General features: G+C 53.8%; 7 protein-coding genes across 7 annotated transcripts; 5 read left to right on the plus strand and 2 right to left on the minus strand.

Annotated features, from left to right (window-relative positions):
• Positions 1 to 110: 110 nt before the first annotated feature.
• Positions 111 to 617, plus strand: RIB2 (Bifunctional protein RIB2; the record flags this gene model as incomplete). Its single annotated transcript, XM_014691700.1, has 1 exon — positions 111 to 617. The coding sequence occupies one exon, from the start codon at positions 111 to 113 to the stop codon at positions 615 to 617; it is 507 nt and encodes a 168-aa protein (XP_014547186.1).
• A 1069-nt stretch (positions 618 to 1686) lies between these two features.
• Positions 1687 to 4847, plus strand: G6M90_00g038290 (uncharacterized protein; the record flags this gene model as incomplete). The annotated part of the gene is made up of 5 exons (XM_014691701.1): positions 1687 to 2108; positions 2165 to 2772; positions 2824 to 2975; positions 3029 to 3094; positions 3150 to 4847. The coding sequence occupies 5 exons, from the start codon at positions 1687 to 1689 to the stop codon at positions 4845 to 4847; spliced, it is 2946 nt and encodes a 981-aa protein (XP_014547187.1).
• Positions 4848 to 5283: 436 nt separating this feature from the next.
• fmp522_0 (Protein fmp52-2) lies at positions 5284 to 6003 on the minus strand (the record flags this gene model as incomplete). Its single annotated transcript, XM_014691702.1, has 1 exon — positions 5284 to 6003. One exon carries the CDS (start codon positions 6001 to 6003, stop codon positions 5284 to 5286), a length of 720 nt encoding a protein of 239 aa, XP_014547188.1.
• Positions 6004 to 7631: 1628 nt separating this feature from the next.
• aphA_1 (Acid phosphatase) lies at positions 7632 to 10286 on the plus strand (the record flags this gene model as incomplete). The annotated part of the gene is made up of 6 exons (XM_014691703.1): positions 7632 to 7984; positions 8064 to 8753; positions 8824 to 9264; positions 9333 to 9849; positions 9907 to 9968; positions 10022 to 10286. The coding sequence occupies 6 exons, from the start codon at positions 7632 to 7634 to the stop codon at positions 10284 to 10286; spliced, it is 2328 nt and encodes a 775-aa protein (XP_014547189.1).
• A 476-nt stretch (positions 10287 to 10762) lies between these two features.
• Positions 10763 to 11430, plus strand: G6M90_00g038320 (uncharacterized protein; the record flags this gene model as incomplete). The annotated part of the gene is made up of 2 exons (XM_066130237.1): positions 10763 to 10781; positions 10853 to 11430. The coding sequence occupies 2 exons, from the start codon at positions 10763 to 10765 to the stop codon at positions 11428 to 11430; spliced, it is 597 nt and encodes a 198-aa protein (XP_065986369.1).
• A 224-nt stretch (positions 11431 to 11654) lies between these two features.
• G6M90_00g038330 (uncharacterized protein) lies at positions 11655 to 12549 on the minus strand (the record flags this gene model as incomplete). Its single annotated transcript, XM_014691705.1, has 2 exons — positions 11655 to 12103; positions 12171 to 12549. The coding sequence occupies 2 exons, from the start codon at positions 12547 to 12549 to the stop codon at positions 11655 to 11657; spliced, it is 828 nt and encodes a 275-aa protein (XP_014547191.1).
• A 1446-nt stretch (positions 12550 to 13995) lies between these two features.
• Positions 13996 to 15714, plus strand: G6M90_00g038340 (uncharacterized protein; the record flags this gene model as incomplete). The annotated part of the gene is made up of 3 exons (XM_014691706.1): positions 13996 to 14089; positions 14152 to 14336; positions 14413 to 15714. 3 exons carry the CDS (start codon positions 13996 to 13998, stop codon positions 15712 to 15714), a joined length of 1581 nt encoding a protein of 526 aa, XP_014547192.1.
• Positions 15715 to 16033: the final 319 nt, after the last annotated feature.

The following is a 16033-nucleotide window of genomic DNA, read 5'->3' on the forward strand; positions in this document are numbered from 1 at the left end:
CGATCCAAGGCATAATAGTTTCGGCCCCCATGACTCGGCAGACTCCCTAGTACCCAGCAGCATTATACTAATCAACAAACCTCTCTGCCCCTCCGCGTCCCACATCAGCTATGGCTTCAAGGACAGAACAGGATCACAAGACGCTCATGCGACGTGCCCTGGCATTAGCAGAGAAGTCACCACCAAAGCCGAGCAATTTCCGGGTCGGTGCCCTCTTGGTCAATCTTGATGATGGGCGAGTCGTCGCCGAAGGATACACTCTAGAATGCGACGGCAACACACACGCTGAAGAGTGCTGTTTTATCAAACTTGCCGAGCAGCACGCTACCAAGGAGGAGGGTCTAGTCGACATCATCAAAACTCCTCACGCATTATATACGACCATGGAGCCATGTTTCAAGCGCCTCAGCGGCAAATTACCCTGCGTCGAGAGAGTTTTACGGCAAAAGTCGTGGATAAGGGAGGTTTACCTCGGTGTACAGGAACCAGAAAAGTTTGTCGGTCAGAACCCTGGCCGAGGAATGCTTAAATCTGCCGGCATCAAAGTTGCGGCAGTGCCGGGACTTGAGGACGAAATTCTCGAGGTTGCAACAGCAGGTCATGCATCTGATGCTTAATGTCAACAAGTCACAGGGACGGTGGTCTGTTCAATGTGGCAGCTGGAACTTGTTACGAAATGGGTTGGCTGACAAAAAAGGCACGGATGTCTAATCACGAATAGTCGTCTGCTTTTAATACACGCCTAGCAGATGCATACGAAGTACAGCGACTATTCAACGATGTATGCACAATAGGCTTTTCAAACGTCATTTACATGGGAATCGACAAGGATATCTTATCACGAGGATGTTGAATATGACCGGGACTCTTCGTTCTCAATAGGCAGCCACACAGCTGCAACAGTTGTTCGGTACTGCGGTCCTACGTCACTATTTCCGCTGCTGTGAACCAGGAGTAAGCCTCTGCCTCAAGCAGGGGCGAAAAATCGGTCGCCGACTCCAGTAACTGTACCCTGTGATTTGTCTACAACGTCCGGGAAATGTTGGAGTGACTGAGAAGGCAACTCAATCCAGGGACAACTCGCAACACCATTCGGAAAACAGACGTAGTGAACCATTTAGCAGCGACCCAACCCCAATTAGCTTGCCAAGGGGAGGCAGTATTGGGGGGAATCAGCTTTGGAGTCGTGTTTCACACAACCCCACCGCATTGCTTCGCTCCCATTTCCCCGCATTTCCGTTGAAGCGCCGTTGAGTTGAAGGGCGCGGAGGGAGCGTGGAGGGAGCGTGGAAGTGCGTGGGGATGTTACGCAGGCGTCTTGCTCGGGTTGTCTTTGTTTATCGTGGAGCTTCTGAGAGTCACTGGTCAAGCCTCATCTGTATAGCTCTTGTTGAAGGGTGCAGGGGATTTCCAATTTTGCCAAGACATCCGCCACTCCCGTGATCCAACACTGGTTGCATGAACCTATCTCGTGTCGATCTGTTGCAGATGGGAGTGTAGCATTTCTGCCACATCCCAACGCCCCGTGACGTATACAACTACCACTACAACTTTGGCCATTAGTACTTCATTGGAGACATCTCGTATAAAGTCTTTGGATCCAGGAGGCCTGAAGCTCGGTATCGCTTCCTCTTTCTTATCTGCGTCAGAATTTGGGTATGCTTTGTGTTTGAATCGTCCGCCAACATGTTTGAACAGCCTGTTGTGACATTTGAGTCGGGCCAAGGATTCAGTCTCATTGGTGCAGACATCCTTATTGATCCTGATGAGTTTGAAGGAGTTCACATTGCAGCCAAGAACCTATCCAAAGACTTTACTAGAGTCACTGGCCAAGGTGGCAATGCCGTTCTGACCACAGCAACTGGCCGCGTTGAGTCTAAATCTTGCGTTATCGTGGGAACGCTGTCAAAGTCGGCAATAATCAAGAAGCTAGGATCTGACGGGAAAATTGACTTTTCCGGTATTGATGGAAAATGGGAATCCTGGGTCACCCAATGCGTGTCCAATCCAACCGAAGGCTATGACAACGCCTTGGTAATTGCCGGCAGCGACAAGAGAGGTGCTATTTACGGCATATACTCTCTGTCCGAACAGATTGGCGTCTCTCCGTGAGTTTTCAAAAGACCGAAGATTTGAGGTTTTTGTGTTTCTTACATCATGGCAGATGGCATTGGTGGGCGGATGTTCCCCCCAAAGTTCATGACGAAATTTATGCTCTCCCTGTGTCAACCCGCAACGGCGAGCCAAGCGTCAAATATCGAGGCATTTTTATCAATGATGAAGCACCAGGGATGGACTCCTGGGTCCACGAGAAATTCGGCCCCAAGTTTGATTCCAACTTCTACCACCTCGTGTTTGAGCTACTCCTTCGGCTTAAAGCCAACTTTATGTGGCCCGCCATGTGGAGGGGATACCCGTACCCGGGCAGATCATTCTTCGTTGACGATCCCAAAAACCAGGCTCTTGCCGACAGTTATGGGATAGTAATGGGCACTTCTCATCACGAACCAATGCAACGCGCCATGAACGAATGGTCCACCACACAGCCAGAGAACACTTGGAATTGGGAGATCAATAAGGAAAAGGTCACAGAGTACTTTAAATTTGGTGCAGAGAGAGCACGACCCTTTGAGTCGTACATCACGATGGGCATGCGAGCAGAAGGTGACAATCCTATTAGCGGCAGTGACCCTAAGAAGATCCTTACAGAAGTTCTTGATGTTCAAAGAGGTATTATAGAGGAAAATTACGGGAGCAAGGGCGGTGTGATGCGTAAGTTGACGCCCTTCATGTCGTAGTAGCCGGCGCTGATTTCCGTGGAAGAATTGATGGCACTATACAATGAGGTGCAACAGTATTATGACGATGGGCTGGAGATTCCAGAAGACATCACACTTCTTTTCTCTGATGATAATTTTGGCTCTCTGCGCCGATTGCCGAATGAGCAAGAGAAGAAACGCCCGGGCGGCTCCGGAGTAAGTACTTCTGACGACACACTATATAAATTTCCTAACGTCGGTTCAACCAGTACTACTACCACTTCCAATACACGGGATATCCTCGATGCTATCGGTGGATGAACAGCAACACGCTAGTAAGCTTACATTGTCGAGTACGTAAAATCAGTGTTGTGTTGACATGACATTTAGGGGAAAGCATGGCACCAACTACAACTAGCACATGCCGAAGGCGCAAATCGCATCTGGGTCTTCAACGTTGGCGATCTCAAGCCTTGCGAAGTGCCCATGAGCTTTGGGTTTGACCTTGCTTGGAATGTCCACTCCATCAGCGCCGACTCCTTTCCCCAATACTACGAGGAACTAGCAACGCGAGAATTTGGGCGCAAACACGCCAAGGGTATCGCCAAGGCTTGGTACGACTTTGACCGTCTTGTCGCACTCCGGAAACAGGACCACATCGATGTGAACACATTTATTCTGCTCAAGTACCACGAAGCAGACAATATTGTCGCGCGTTGGAAGACTCTGCTGCAGGATGCGAAGACAATCAACGCCAAAATAGACAAGGAGTACAAATCCGCCTTCTTCCAGCTGGTTCTCCACCCTATCAAGGCATCCTATCTGTGTACCTTGCTCCGAGTAACCCAGTATAGAAACCAACTGTTTGCCAAGCAGCGTCGAAATACTACAAATGTGCTATTCCACCGGAGTCTCGAAATCCTCAACAAAGACCATGATCTCATGATGGAATACCATACTATTAACGGTGGCAAGTGGAACCATATCATGAGGCAGCCGCACTACGGATACGGAGATACTGGTGCCCAACCGTCAAGAAATATGATTGACGGCCTGTGCTACGTCCAGACTAGAGAGGATTCCAACCCCAGCGTTGGGCATATGGGCATTGCTGTGGAAGGCATTGAAGGCATCAATCCCGGACATATCAATGAGGACTCGGACCGAACTCATCCATCCCGCAAGTGGCTGGAGCCGGGAGTGACTCTCCCCTTTATCACTCCGTACGGCCCGCAGGACCGGTATTTTGAAGTGTTCCACCGCGGAACAAAAGCGTTCTCCTGGGTCGCGAAACCGCAGTACGACTGGATCAAGCTCACTCAGTACCAGGGCCATCTCAAACCTGAAGATGACGACACCAGGGTGGTTCTCACTATTGACTGGACGCAAGTCCCCGCAAATTTTGATGAAAAGGTGTTCATCGAAGTCTTTGGTTCTCGAGATGGCTACGAAAAAGTCCACTTGACTGTGCGTCATAGTCGGGTCCCTGCTGACTTCACTGGCTTCGTTGAAACGAGCGGCCACCTCGCCATCGACGCAGGCAAATGGGCTACATCCCCATATCAGGCTCTTCCAGCCCTGGGCCGCACCGCTGCAGGGTCTGTGACTTTGCCAATTGGCACCGACCTGAGCAATCCCGACGACATTCCGTTCCTGCGCTACCCAATATATGTCCTCTCTGATCGCGACAACGCCAACCTCGAGCTGCAATTCAACATGACTCTGGAAACCGACCCGCAGAGCCGCATGGAGTATGACATACGCTGGGACGGCGGAGAAATCAAGCGATATCGCCTCACTGACGACGATCCCGGCAATGACCGCGGCCTCCCGCGAGACTGGAACGTGGCGGTCATGGACTGCGTCTGGAAAAAGTCCCATAACATTGGGCACGCCACAGTCGGCGCTCACACTATTGAGGTGCGATTCCGCAAGCCCAACATGATTCTGGAGAAGCTCGTTCTGGATCTTGGGGATTTGCGGTACACGTACTTGGGGCCCCCTGAGAGCGAGTATGTCGAGGGCGGCAGCCGCGCAGCTACCTGTATTAGACACAACGATCGGCTAAGCTTGGATTTGAGATATTAATCTGTTGACATCTCCATGTATATTCGTCTCTATTTTTCTTAACTTTGTTCAGTCATTCCCGGAATATAGAAGATGGATACTCGCTAGAAGAAACAATAAACACTACTTGCTGCTTCCATTCCCATGCTCTAACTTTGTAGAGCAACGGGCGTCATCGCCATGACAGGTAGAATATATGCCGAGGTTTTCAAGCATATACAGTATTTTATACTCGTACAACTACGGCATGGACCTCTTTTCTGCTTTGCTCAGCATAACCAGTAATTCAAGCACTGAGAGCAGCAACAGCCGCTGCATATTAATTAAAACTCTAGTCCGGTAATGACAGCCGTGTAACCGCGAGTATATTATCCCAGAAGCCAGCCCGGCGCCGCAGTCATCAGCACTAATTCCCAATTACGTCGAACAAACTCAACCCGCATTACAACTCGCACGATTACTTTGAAGATTCCGCAGCCTTAGGCTCCTCCTTCCCAGCACGTGCCAGTTTCAAAATCTCATGCCCCCCAATGATCCAAAACTTGTCGGGCGCCTTGTTCTCGCCCGCCAGCTGGGCAGCCTTGACAGCCGCCCTGGCAATAGCATCGGCGTCCTGCCCCAGGGCATCCTGGACGCCGCTGCTGAGCTTGCCCAAGCCCCTCACGGCGGCTTGCGCGAACCCCTCGGCGGCGCGGCTGGTCTCGCGCTCTCCCAGGATCATACCGGGCCGCAGGATAATGGCGTGGTCGAAGCCGAGCTCCCTGACGGCATCCTCCACCCCCTTCTTCATCTTGCTGTAGGGGGCCCAGCCGGACAGGAGGCCGTCGGAGCCGGCGCTGGAGATGAATACAAACGTGGCGACGCCGGCTTCCTTGGCCGCCCTGGCCAGCTCGATGTTGAGGTCGTGGTCAATCTTGCGCTGGTTCTCGAGACCGCCGGCCTGGGCGCGCGTGGTGCCCAGGGCGGAGAAGACGGCGGCTGGGGCGGGCGAGAGGCCGGTCAGCGCGGCGGCCCATTTGGTGGTGTCGGCGTCGACGATGGAGCTGAGGTTCGGCGAGGAGGGCTTGGGGGCGCGGCGGGTGATTGTGTGGACGGGCTTGTAGATGTCGCCGGCTAGGAGGTTGGATAGGATGTGCGAGCCGACGAGGCCGGTGGAGCCGATGACGGCGGCAGACATGGTGATCGAGTACTCGGGTATGGAGGTGGTAAAAATCAGTTCGGCGAGGGGCTTGGATGGAGGATCAAAAAGGCCAGGTTGAGGCGGCAATAGATGGCTGAGTTGTGGGCAAGCTCAAGCCCGAGTCTGAGGTCAAGCTCTCAGAGCTCAAGCTACTGTGACATCTGCCGAGTAGCTTGGGAGGCAAGAGCGGAGTTGGCGGGAGGGCGGGACGGAAGGCGCGGCGCTGCATACCTGCCTCCTTAGGCAGCTAGGTGGGTAGCATATATAGAGGGTACTAACACACAAAGTTATGTGGCGTGGCCATGCCAAGTTTTTGGTGCGACGGGACATCTGGACTGTCTCGTGCATTTCATCGAGTGCCACGACACGCAATGGCCAGTTCAGCAGGGCTCAATAACCGACAAGTTCCGATTGCGCTTGGTAAAGGGATGCAAATACTCCGTACAGACGACTTATTTACGGCCTGATTTGGCATTTGGATCTCACAAGTAGTATGAACTTGTTGTTGGCAGCGGAATCTAGCCAATCGCCTTACACGGCTGCTCGCACAAGCCATCCCTTTTCGAACTTGATGTATCCATCACAAGGATCGTGGTAGTACAGGATGTGTCTCTAAGATTGTTTCCCTTTACCTTTACTTTCGTTCTCTTTTCTCCTCTTTCGTTTCGCCTGCCTTCTCTATTCACTGCCGGCTCCGCGAATTGATCTGCGGAAATCGACGCTGCCAGAGCCAGAAACTCACCCGTATAAGTAGAACGGACAAGAGATTGATCTTGGTTATCGCTGGGGCACAAATACTCATGGGATACAAACCGTGACCAAGGATATTGCTCTGGTACACAGAGCGGGCCTAGAAGTCAAATCTTGTATCAACAAGAATAAGGCGACTGGCCCAGAGCGCCAACTCTGCGATTCCTGCTTCATCTCCTGCAAAGTCGACCAGCGCAAGCCAATTCTCGCATAGGCAGGGAAAACAACATGCTTCGTGAATCAAGCACCACAAACTCCTCCTCGTCTCACGGCCGACCGGCAATATCGGCACGCCCACGTGCTGAGAAGACGGGACGCTTGTGGATGCGGCGCGACCCTTGCCAACCCAATTCTTTAGCTTGCATCTTCCGGTCCCGAACTATACATATACATACATACATACAAGCATGTAATTTGACATCTAGTGCCCATAATAACCGGCCGCATGGGACCAAACTGGACCAAATTGCAACAACTTGAGTGTCGTCCGTAATATGCAATAGAGTAACACACACATGTCCCTGGACATGTCGAATCACGTCGCCAGCGCATCGCAATGCAGCCATTACACATGTATGACAGCTGCACGTGTCGCACACACGCAGGGAATTCGACGCGTAGCTAAATCCGGGACCGTGATGATTGCTAGTCTCTCTATCAACGTTGCCGATATCCGGTACATGGTGCCATCGTCCCTGGTCTAATGGACTTAGCCGGGCCGTCGTCAGTCCAATATCCGATTTGTATCTTTCCAGCCGGTAAAAGAAAGACCAGTCCGGAGCGCTAGTCTGTCAAACTTCGCTTTCTCGCGTGTTGTCTCTCCGACTCTGGTCTCTTGACAAGTGAGGCCCTACGCAGCCGACGCAAAAGACACCATGAAGATCGCCGCCGCCGCCATTGTCGGCTCAGCCCTGGCTTCTTCTGCCCAGTCTAAGCCTACGGCTGACGAGAGATACCCGTACAATGGCCCCGATGTCCCCATTGGAGATTGGGTCGACAAGACGGTCGAGGGAAACGGCAAGGGATTTCCCCGTCTGGTCGAGCCGCCTGCTGTGAAGCCTGCCAGGGCGAATCCCAGCAACAACGTCAATGTCATTTCTCTTTCCTATGCGGGAAACGGGGTCAACATTCATTACCAGACTCCCTTTGGTCTCGGCGCCTCCCCTTCCGTGGCATGGGGAACGAGCGCTGGCTCGTTGACCAGCATTGCTACTGGATCGAGCCGCTCGTAGGTTTCTTTCCCGAGCATCAAACCATGCCAAATCCAGCATGTCGTGACTCTTCTTGTGCTCTTCTTACACGTATAGGTATGACCGCACTCCGCCGTGCTCTCGGGTCGCCGTCACCCAGTGCAGCCAGTTCTATCATGACGTCCAGATCCGCAACCTCAGCCCCGACACAACCTACTATTACAAGATCCCTGCCGCCAACGGCACCACTGCTTCCGAGGTTTTGAGCTTCAAGACTGCCCGTGAGGCCGGGAGCAAAAGGGCCTTTACTGTCGCCGTCCTCAACGACATGGGGTACACCAATGCCGGCGGCACTTTCAGGGAGCTCAACAAGGCCGTCGACGAGGGAGTCGCGTTTGCCTGGCACGGCGGCGACATCTCCTACGCAGACGACTGGTTTAGCGGCATCCTGCCCTGCGCAAGCGACTGGCCAGTGTGCTACAACGGCACCGGCAGCGAGCTCCCCGGCGGCGTTACGCCCGACTATGAGACTCCCCTTCCGGCGGGCGAGGTTCCCAACCAGGGGGGTCCTCGGGGCGGCGACATGAGCGTGCTGTACGAGTCGAATTGGGATCTTTGGCAGCAGTGGATCAACGGCATCTCCATGAAGGTGCCGTACATGGTTCTGCCGGGAAACCACGAGGCTGCGTGTGCGGAATTCGACGGGCCAGGTCAGCTGCTGGCTTCGTATCTGAACAGGAACGAGCCCAACAGCACGTCGCCCAAGTCCAACAAGTTGACGTACTACAGCTGTCCCCCGTCACAGCGGTAAGAAAGCCTGGGGTTCACCGGATTCGACCTCGGGAGGTTGACAAAGTGGCTAACCGTGAGAGGAAAGGAACTACACTGCCTACCAGCACCGCTTCCGCATGCCCGGCCGAGAATCCGGAGGCGTAACCAACTTCTGGTACTCGTTCGACTACGGCTTGGCCCACTTCATCTCCTTCAATGGCGAGACGGACTATCCCTACAGCCCCGAGTGGCCGTTTTCGCGGGACGTCAAGGGTGGTGAGTCCAAGCCCAAGGAGAACGAGACCTTCATCACCGACAGCGGTCCATTTGGCGCTGTTGACGGGAGCATCTACACCAAGGAGTCGTACGAGCAATACCGCTGGCTGGAGAAGGACCTTGCCAGTGTCGACAGGGAAAAGACACCATGGGTCATCGCCATGAGCCATCGACCCATGTACAGTTCACAGGTGTCGGCGTACCAGAAAAACATGCGGGATGCGTTCGAGGGCCTGTTCTTGAAGTACGGTGTTGATGCGTACTTGTCTGGGTAGGTTCAAACCACGGAACCGCGATCCATGTGAATAGCAGCCTGGCTGATTCTAATCCCCCATCAAGTCACATTCACTGGTATGAGCGAACGTTTCCCCTCGGGAACAACGGCACCATCGACAAGGCCGCGATTATCAACAACAACACGTACCGCACCAACCCCGGCAAATCCATCACGCACATCATCAACGGTATGGCTGGCAACATTGAGAGTCACAGCACTCTTTCCAAGGGCCAGTCTCCGCTGAACATTACCTGCGTGCTGGACCAGTCACATTACGGGTTCAGCAAGCTGACCATTCACAATGAGACGGTGCTGACGTGGTCGTTTGTCAAGGGGAGCGACGGGAGCAGCGGCGACGACTTTACCCTCGTCAAAAAGGGGTCCGGTTCTGACAGCCGCAATTCGACTATGACTTCTCAGTCTGGTATTGCTGCCACGGATAAGACGACCAGCACAAGCACACGCACCGCTGCTGCGGGTGGCATCACCACCGTCACCGAGGTGGTCAACTCTTATACCACCTACTGCCCCGGCTCGACGACGTTTACGCAAGGCCCCAGGACATATGTTGTGTCCGAGGTAAGCAAAACGTGCGTATCGACTTCCAGTTTCATTGACGTTGATGGGTTTTTTCAGGCGACGACCTTGACGATTACCGACTGTCCTTGCACTCTGACGCACACCAAGTCTCTGCCAAGGTATGCTCGTTTAACCGTGCGCTGAAAAATACAATCGCTGATGGGATAATTAGCGCCGGCATTTCATCCGCCGTCATCTCCGGCAACAGAACGGCTGCTCCGTCCGGAAACGTCCCCGACAAGACCGAGGGCGGCTCGAGCCTTGCGCATCTCACATCCGGGGGCCAGCAGCCTACTCCTGCAGGACCTACATCCAGCCCAGTGGGAGCTGCGGGCACGACTGCTTCCGTGCTTGTAGCCCAGGGTGGTCGAGTTGGTGCGGATGCTTCTCTTGTTGGATTTGTAGCTCTTGCTGCGGCGGCTGCGGCTCTGATGTAGGCAACGGGAGGAGGTTCTTCTAGGCGGTATTCCTTGACGTGCAGTTTCGGCGGTGATTCAACAAGAACCTCGCATTGTGTAGCTGGTTTCAATAAAATGCATAATGGTAGTGAGCTCTAACAACGGATGGATGTAATGTGTAAATTCGACCATGTGGCTCCTAGATAGAGGCAAACTTATCCTTGCCCAAGAAATCAACATGGTGCGGGACCCTGAAAGCACCCGCCGCCGCGGCCCCACCCGACACGACGTCAAGCAGCTGCTCGAGAGCTCTTTCCCTCCGCCTCCAAGCTCTCAGCTAGATGTAACTACACCAGACGACTTGCGACGCCCGTCGTCTGCCTACTGCCGACCCCAACACAAGCACCAACGGCCACCATCTCACGATCCCCCTTCCCAACCCAAACCACCATCCCACCCGCCGCCCATTCACTCACTCTGCAAGTCCGAAAAAAACCACCCATCACGCCGCAGCCATGGCAACACAATACGAAGGTAAGTGCTTCCCTTCCCCCCCCTCTCCTCTCTCCCCTCCTCCCCTCCCACGAGACTAAACAGCCCACCAGTCGAGCACAACGTCCAGTTCGCAGAGACGCAGCCGCGCTCCCGCCGCGTAAACATGGACTCGTTCTTCTCCCTGCTCAGCCGCGTCAGCGACTCGGGCACCGCCACCCCGCACAACAACCCGCACGCGACGCCCACGCTGCCCGACATGGCCAACATCTTCCGCCTCCTCCAGGACCAGATGCAGACCCTGGCGAGCACCGCCCCGACCGCCGAGAACCGCACCTTCCTCATGGACCTGGTCGACACGCTGGACGGGGACATCCTCGACCCGCCCGACCGCCTGCGCGGCGTCGGCCAGGAGTTCCTCGACGCGCTGGACCGCGTGGGCCGCAAGACGCTGCGCGCCGACGACGACTGCGCCATTTGCAAGATCCCCTACCTCGAGGACCCGTACTGCCTTGTCGTGGAGCTGCCGTGCAAGGGCGCCCATCGGTTTGACCTCGAGTGCGTCGGGCCGTGGCTCAGGAGCAAGGGCACGTGTCCCATGTGCAGGGAGGAGATGGGCAAGAAGAAAGTTGCTGCTGTGCAGGAGGGCGATGACGAGGACGAGGACGACATGGACATGATTTACGCGTAGAACGGGGGTTGGATGCGGATATTTGGCGTACGGAGTGTGTTTTACTGCCTTGAGTGTGAAATAAGAAGCATTGACGTCGTCGTCATAGTATATATATAAAGAGGAGGGGGGACAGGATACCACGCTTATGAGATTTTTTTTGCTTTAGTGAAGCGCCGTATATTGGCAGTCTATCGAGTGGCACAGCCACGAGTTTTGGCAAGTCGTGTATAACCCCCCCCTTCTTAGTTGCCCTCAATTTTCTTCATCGTTTCCAAGGCCTTCTGCGCCTTCTCCTTGGCCGCTCCGCTCCCAGCCGTAGCACCCAAAACTCCAATTCTCTCGCTCCAGAAATTCCACCGGTCACTGCTCAGCCCGGAAGCCTCAATCTTGAGCAAAGATCCAGGCTTCAAGGCCCGCTGTTCCATCGCGTCCAGTTGCTGGGCCTGCCGTCCGTTGGCATACAGCGCCTTGCCGGCGTGAACAATCCACTCGTATGCCGTGGCAATCCTCGTGTCCTTGGCGTTTGGTCGATCCTCGGGTGGTTCTTCCAGGCCAGAGCGCAGCTCCCAAATGCCCAGATTCACCCACGGCTGCAGCGAAGCGCCGTACATTCTTGCCGCAAAGGAGTTGAGCGAGATCCATTCCTGAATGGTGGCATTGTCCTTTTCTGAGCCATCGAAATCGGGAGACACTACAACCACCGGCTGTTAACTACGATGCGCTTTGATTCAAAGAAAAGGGGGGGAGGGGATACACACAATTCCACTCGTCTCTCATGACGGGTCCAAGCATGGGCAGTTCAGTCCAAACTCGCGTCTTCTGCCCCCACATCTCAACCTCTTCGTCCCGCTTGTTTTTGAGCTTCCCGATGGTCGTGACGAGGAGTTGCTGACGGGCATCATCAGCGGGTATCTTCTTGGCCACGGCGACGAGGAGCGTCCAGAAGCTCCAGAGGAAGCCTTCGGCCGCGGAAACGTCAGAGGGGTAGAGCTTGTCAATCTCGCCGGCGGTGGTTTCGGCCGAGAGCTCCGTGGGGGCCAGCTCGTTGATGGCATTGGAGAGGATGGATATGATTCTAGGCTCGTACTCTGAGGAGGAGTCCTTGTTGAGCGAGCTGATGTCGATGGGGGGAGGCATGGTTGGCGGTTGTGTGGCGCGACGGCGACGTTTGGATGACGATGGCGGGGCTGAAGCTATCGGAAACGGAGGGGCTCTGTTGGATGTTGATGGTCGTGTTTGAATGGGGGTAAAGGAAGGAAATGGTTTCGTATAGAGCGTGGGGGATAGAAGATTGAAGTTGGAGTCGTTTTGTTTGTGTATCGCGCCACGAACGAGCCACGCCGCTTTCTTTGTTTGTTCCAGTCGGATGGAGGACAAGAGAGATGGTGGGCAACACATGTTGCAGCGTAAACTGTGGCGTGAGCTGCGTCACTGGCTGACGGGAGGCCTGGAACGGAGGCCTGGATGCGGGGCAGCTTTAATCGGGAGGCGGAAGGAGGCGGCAGGAGGCGGCAGGAGGGGCATCGAGGGGCCAATCATTCAGGACCGTCGAGACACGGTCTTGTCCTTGTCCTTGGCCTTCTCCCGCCTTGGCACCATGCAACTCTGAGACTGCGCCTCGCTTTCTAGATGGCCTGGATTACAGCCTGTGGCAGAATGTATTTGCCTATTAAGCAATATACACAGGTATGCTTTTTAAGTGTTCTTTGTTTTATTTTCAAAGACAAATGATAATACAAGCATTACAAGTATCGTGCAAGCTTGCATCTGGAAACACAATGCTGGGTTAGGGTCCACACAGTCACGTGTGAGGCACTCAAGTATATCTTCTAACTAGCTCTTTCCTTTCACATCATGATCAAGCTTTTCTTTTTTCTAGCTCCTTTGCAATCCAACTTGTCAGTTGCATCACGAGCTCTTGTGGCCTTTTCGTAGATCCCTCCGTGCGGTCCCTCACATGTCGGGCCGTACCAAGCCAAAAACCAGTCAGAAACAAGAGAATACACGGTCTGCGCACCGATACACGAGTAGGTTGCAGTATTTTAGAGCATACTAAACAAAGTATGGCACGACAAATCCCCTTTTGCCAGGGGGAATTCTATTTTCAATTACACTAAAATATAGTAAACCATATTTATAGTATCAAGCATAAAGCGTGACTGGTAAGTACTTGGTCTAGTCAGATCCTTTTTGCCTCCCACTGATATTCACTAGAACATAGTGCCACTTTTTGCAACACCCAAAAACCCTGATCGAAGTTAACCTCAAGCTGGGTTTACACTACAGAATATTACAACGCTACTCTGGGCGGCGCGAACAGCCGTACCGGACTAGCTTGCAGACCGAAAATGCGCCGGCCCCGTCTAGGCTATGGCTGTAAAGAAAAATCATGGTAGTAGGTCAAGCCTCCTTGGTTTTTCTGAAATAAGCTGCGGCCATGTGGGTATATGTGAAGATTGAACATGTAGGGGGAGGGTGCCGGCCAGCTAGCAATCAGGACAACAACGTACAAATAGTACAACTCTTCTCCTTTTCGGTTGATCGAGCCTCGTCATCGCATATGCTTCTGGCACATGATTCAACATGAAATATCACTGGCTTTTGCCACTCGTGTGGCTCTGCATCAGTTCTGCCATGCCCGTAGGTTCGTCGAAATGGCTCACCGATGCTAGTTCCAGTAAGTTTGCTGTTTACACCCCAGCGGTTCATCTCAGTTACTTATGCTGACCACCATCAAAGAGTATGTTGTTAACGGGACGGCGATCCCCGATATTGACTTTGACATTGGAGAGTCGTATGCCGGTCTGTTGCCCGTAACCATCCAGCCTGATGAAACGGACCACTTGTACTTTTGGTTCTTCCCTACCTCCACCAGGGAATTCAGGAAAAAAAAGAAGGAGATTGTCATTTGGCTAGGCGGTGGTGTAAGTCGCCCACAATTTCCACACGACATGGCAGCTGGCCTCTTGTGGCATCAGCTAATAACTCATCTGCTCTTAGCCCGGCTGCTCTTCCCTCTTCGGCCTCTCCCACCAGAACGGTCCGTTTCTGTGGAAGCCCGGCATGAAGAAGCCGCTCAAGAATCCTTGGGCGTTCAATACCTTGACCAACGTGGTTTGGGTCGACCAGCCTGTGACGACGGGGTTTGCCAGGGGCAAGGCTACCGCGAAAAATGACGACGAGGTTGCAAAGCAGTTCCTGGGCTTCTGGAAGAACTTTGTCAACGTCTTTGACGTCAGGCGGTACGACATTTATATTGCGACCGAGTCCTACGGCGGCATGTACGGTCCACACATTGCCAAGCACTTTATCAAGAATCCGTTCTACATCTTCAAGGGTCTACTGATTTACGACGGCATCATGTTTGACCGCCACATTCAAACCAACGTGGTGGTGAGCAGCTTCACAGACATGAACCGCGACAATTTGCCCGTTGACGAAGAAACTCGGCAGCAGTGGCACAATACTGCCCACGACTGCAACTTCACGTCATACGAGAAGAAATATCTGCAGTACCCTCCTCACGGCCCGCAGCCCACGCAACTCCCTGGCTATGAGGAAGGCGCCGAAGGGTTTGTCTTTCCTCGCCAGTCCTGCGTTAATTTGTTTACCACCGTCTTTGACAAAATTACGGAGCTGAACCCGTGCGCCTCCATGTACAACATCATGAGCAAGTGTCCGCCTCAGTTTGACCCCATCAAGGGCAGCGGCGCGCCCTGGTTCGACCGACAGGACGTCAAGGCGGCCATCAACGCGCCTATGGATGTGCAGTGGGTGCCGTGCCGGGACAAGGTCTTTGCAAACGCGAGAGACGAATCGCCTCCGTCTGGCCAGGATGTCTTGCCGTTTGTTATTGACGCGACGAAAAACGTCATTATTGCGCATGGCGCCATGGATCTTTACCTGCCAATGAATGGTGTCCTCTTGGGAATTCAGGGCATGACTTGGGGTTACGAGATGGGATTCCAAAAAGCACCCGAGGAGCCCTTCATTGTTCCAAGGTACAACGACGGGCCTGCTTCCAGCAGCTACGCGCACGACTTGCCGTCTGGCACGGGCATCATCGGCACAACCCATCATGAACGCGGTCTCACATTCGTGGCTACCAAGCTGGCGGGCCACGAGGGTTCTGGCGATTCTCCCGCCGGCGCCTTGCGCCATCTTGAAAAACTGACGGGTTGGGTCGACACCTTGTCTTCCCATGCGCCCTTTACACTTCCGGAAATTCGCATTGTCCCGCAACCTCCCGGGGAGGTCTCCAAGGGCATTGTTCCCATTCCCTGTTTGAGCAGTAGCTGTTGAGGCTCCAAGTAAACGGGGCCGTATTGCAATGGAACTGTGCAGGGTGGTTGGTAAAGCAGAGGAGGAAATTCTCGCGACTCGGATGAATGGGAAGCGACGCCGGATCGAGGCGGGTCGGCTTCACGCATTATCAAATGCGGCCCGGGGTTTTCGGATGACGGATCAGCGGGGACTTTGGCGTACACCTGCGGCTGCATCTACGTAGTCTGTGGCAGAATATACTTGCCCACCGAGAAGTATACACTAGTATACTATAGTATATGATGATATGAAACGCGATAGTCAGGCACTTGGTGTCAATGGTCAAACACTTTTTGCC

This window comes from Metarhizium brunneum, chromosome 2 (assembly GCF_013426205.1).
Source record: "Metarhizium brunneum chromosome 2, complete sequence".
Classification (NCBI taxonomy): domain Eukaryota; kingdom Fungi; phylum Ascomycota; class Sordariomycetes; order Hypocreales; family Clavicipitaceae; genus Metarhizium; species Metarhizium brunneum.